At 52.4% G+C, this 2,500-nt stretch overlaps 1 protein-coding gene across 1 annotated transcript in view; it reads left to right on the forward strand.

The window, feature by feature from the left end:
• LOC135824268 (uncharacterized) overlaps positions 1-2,500 on the forward strand; it is a 45,711-nt gene that overhangs the window by 29,015 nt on the left and 14,196 nt on the right. The window contains exon 11 of the mRNA XM_065336999.1: positions 182-283. Coding sequence (XP_065193071.1) covers positions 182-283 — 102 coding nt within the window. The remainder of the gene's footprint in view (positions 1-181; positions 284-2,500) is intronic.

Raw genomic sequence — 2,500 nt, forward strand, 5'->3', positions numbered from 1 at the left:
TATCTCTCAACGGAAGTGTCCTTGCTGTGTCTGTATGGTTCGGCTGAAGAGTGCGTGGTTGTGATGAGTTGGGAATGCAATGAATTGAAAATATGGCCGAAAGCTCTGTCGCAATATTTAGTACAAAAGAATCCAGTTCCATTTTTTTGGTGTCTATTTTTTGACATGTTCCCTGTTCCAGAATGGCCACACTCCATTGGACATTGCGGCAAAGAAGGGTAGACTGCATTTTGTGAAGCGTCTAGTCCACTACATGATACTCTATAAGACAACAACGCAACAGGTAAGACAGCAGCGCTTTTATAGTTACAGGCGTCCCTCTCTAATCCGGCACTTGTTTATCCGGAACCCTTGCCAACCGGCGCACTTTCTGACGAAACCGATTTTTTTCGTTCGATTCCTACATCTTAATCCGGCACTTGAATTCCGCCTCCGGCTGGGACTTTTTGAAACGAATCGCTCAAACTGCACGTAGTTTGATTTCATAATCCGGCGGTCGTAAATCGCGTACCGTACAGGTACACTCCTTGCCAGGCCAGGCTAGGCCAGTCTGGTCAGTGCCGCGCGCGCGCGCGCGCGGGGCCACTTCAGTTCAGTTGACTGGAGTTGCGGTGCCACAATCACTGCTGCAGACCTGACTGCTATATTTTCACAATTCGCTGACAGCAAGGAGTAGTGTGCTGCCAATTTTCAGGTGTGTGTGTGTGCGTGTGTGTGTGCAAGAGTACATGTGAACATGTTCTCTGTTTTACTTTATCACTGTGTATATTCCTGGAGAACAGTTGAGAATATAAAGCCGTGCACCAAATACTTGGGTAGACACGGAAAAACCCTGCGTTTTGACGTATGATACATGCATGCAATTGGGTAGGGCCGGGTCAGAGGGCAGGATTTCTTAATCCAGCACCTCGTTAATCCAGCAGAAAACGCCGTAGCAAAAGGTGCCGGATTAGAGAGGGGCGACTGTACTTTGGTTTTTCCAGAGCGTTTGCTGTTCTTTTGCAGATATCAGTGGAAGGTTACAGACGGCAATGTTCCAGTTGATAAGGTAGCAGGGTTTGCACTGGTTGGGACCAATTTCCCTAGGTGGGATGACCACTATCCCTGGGTGGGATGAACACTGCCCCTGGGTGAGATGACCACTGCCCCTGGGTGGGATCACCCCTGTCTCTGGGTGGGTTCGCGACTGCCCCTGAATGGGATCATCACTGCCTCTGGGTGGGATTACCACTGTCTCTCGGTGGAATGACCATTGTCCCTGGGTGGGATTACCCTTACCAATATCCCAGGGTGGAATGACCACTGTCTCTCGGTGGGATTGTCCTTGGGTGGGATGACCACTGTCCATGGGTGGGATTGTCCTTGGGTGGGATGACCACTGTCCCTGGGTGGGAGGACCACTGCCCCTGAGTGGGATGACCACTGTCCCTGAGTGGGATGACCATTGCCCCTGGGTGGGATGACCACTGTCCCTGGGTGAGATGACCACTGTCCCTGAGTGGGATGACCATTGCCCCTGGGTGGGATCACCACTGTCTCTCAGTGTCCATGTGTATGTGTGTGCGTGCGCGTACGTGTGTGTTTGTGTGTGTGTGTGCGTGCGTGCGCGCGTGTACGTGTGTGTGTGTATGTGTGTGCGTGTGTGAGTGCGTGCGTGTGTGCATGCTTGTGTGTGGGTGTGTATCCATGTGTGTGTGTGTGTCCATGCATGTATGTATGTGTGTGTCCATAGGTGTGTGTGTGTGCGTCCATGTGTGCGTGTGTGTGTCCATGTTTGTGTGTGTGTGCGTTTATGTTTGTGTGTGTGTGTGTGTGTGTGTGTGTGTGTGTGTGTATGCTCGCGCTCACACACATGTATGTGTATGTGTATATCTGTGCCCTGGGTGAGATGACCACTGTCCCTGGATGAGATGACCACTGTCCATGGGTGGGATGACCACTGTCCCTGGGTGGGAGGACCACTGTCCCTGGGTGAGATGACCACTGTCCCTGGGTGGGAGGACCACTGTCCCTGGGTGAGATGACCACTGTCCCTGGGTGAGATGACCACTGTCCCTGGGTGGGATGACCACTGTCCCTGAGTGGGATGACCATTGCCCCTGGGTGGGATGACCACTGTCCCTGGGTGGGATGACCACTGTCCCTGAGTGGGATGACCATTGTCCCTGGGTGGGATCACCACTGTCTCTCAGTGTCCATGTGTACGTGTGTGTGTGCGGGTACGTGTGTGTGTGTGTGTGTGTGCGTGCGTGCGCACGTACGTGCGTGTGTGTGTATGTGTGTGCGTGCGTCCGTGTGTGAGTGCGTGCGTGTGTGCATGCTTGTGTGTGGGTGTGTATCCATGTGTGTGTGTGTGTCCATGCATGTATGTATGTGTGTGTCCATAGGTGTGTGTGTGTGTGTCCATATGTGCGTGTGTGTCCATGTTTGTGTGTGTGCATTTATGTTTGTGTGTGTGTGTGTGTGTGTGTGTGTGTGTTTGTTTGCTTCCTATACCCAG

This window comes from Sycon ciliatum, chromosome 9, assembly GCF_964019385.1.
Source record: "Sycon ciliatum chromosome 9, ocSycCili1.1, whole genome shotgun sequence".
In the NCBI taxonomy this organism is placed as follows: domain Eukaryota; kingdom Metazoa; phylum Porifera; class Calcarea; order Leucosolenida; family Sycettidae; genus Sycon; species Sycon ciliatum.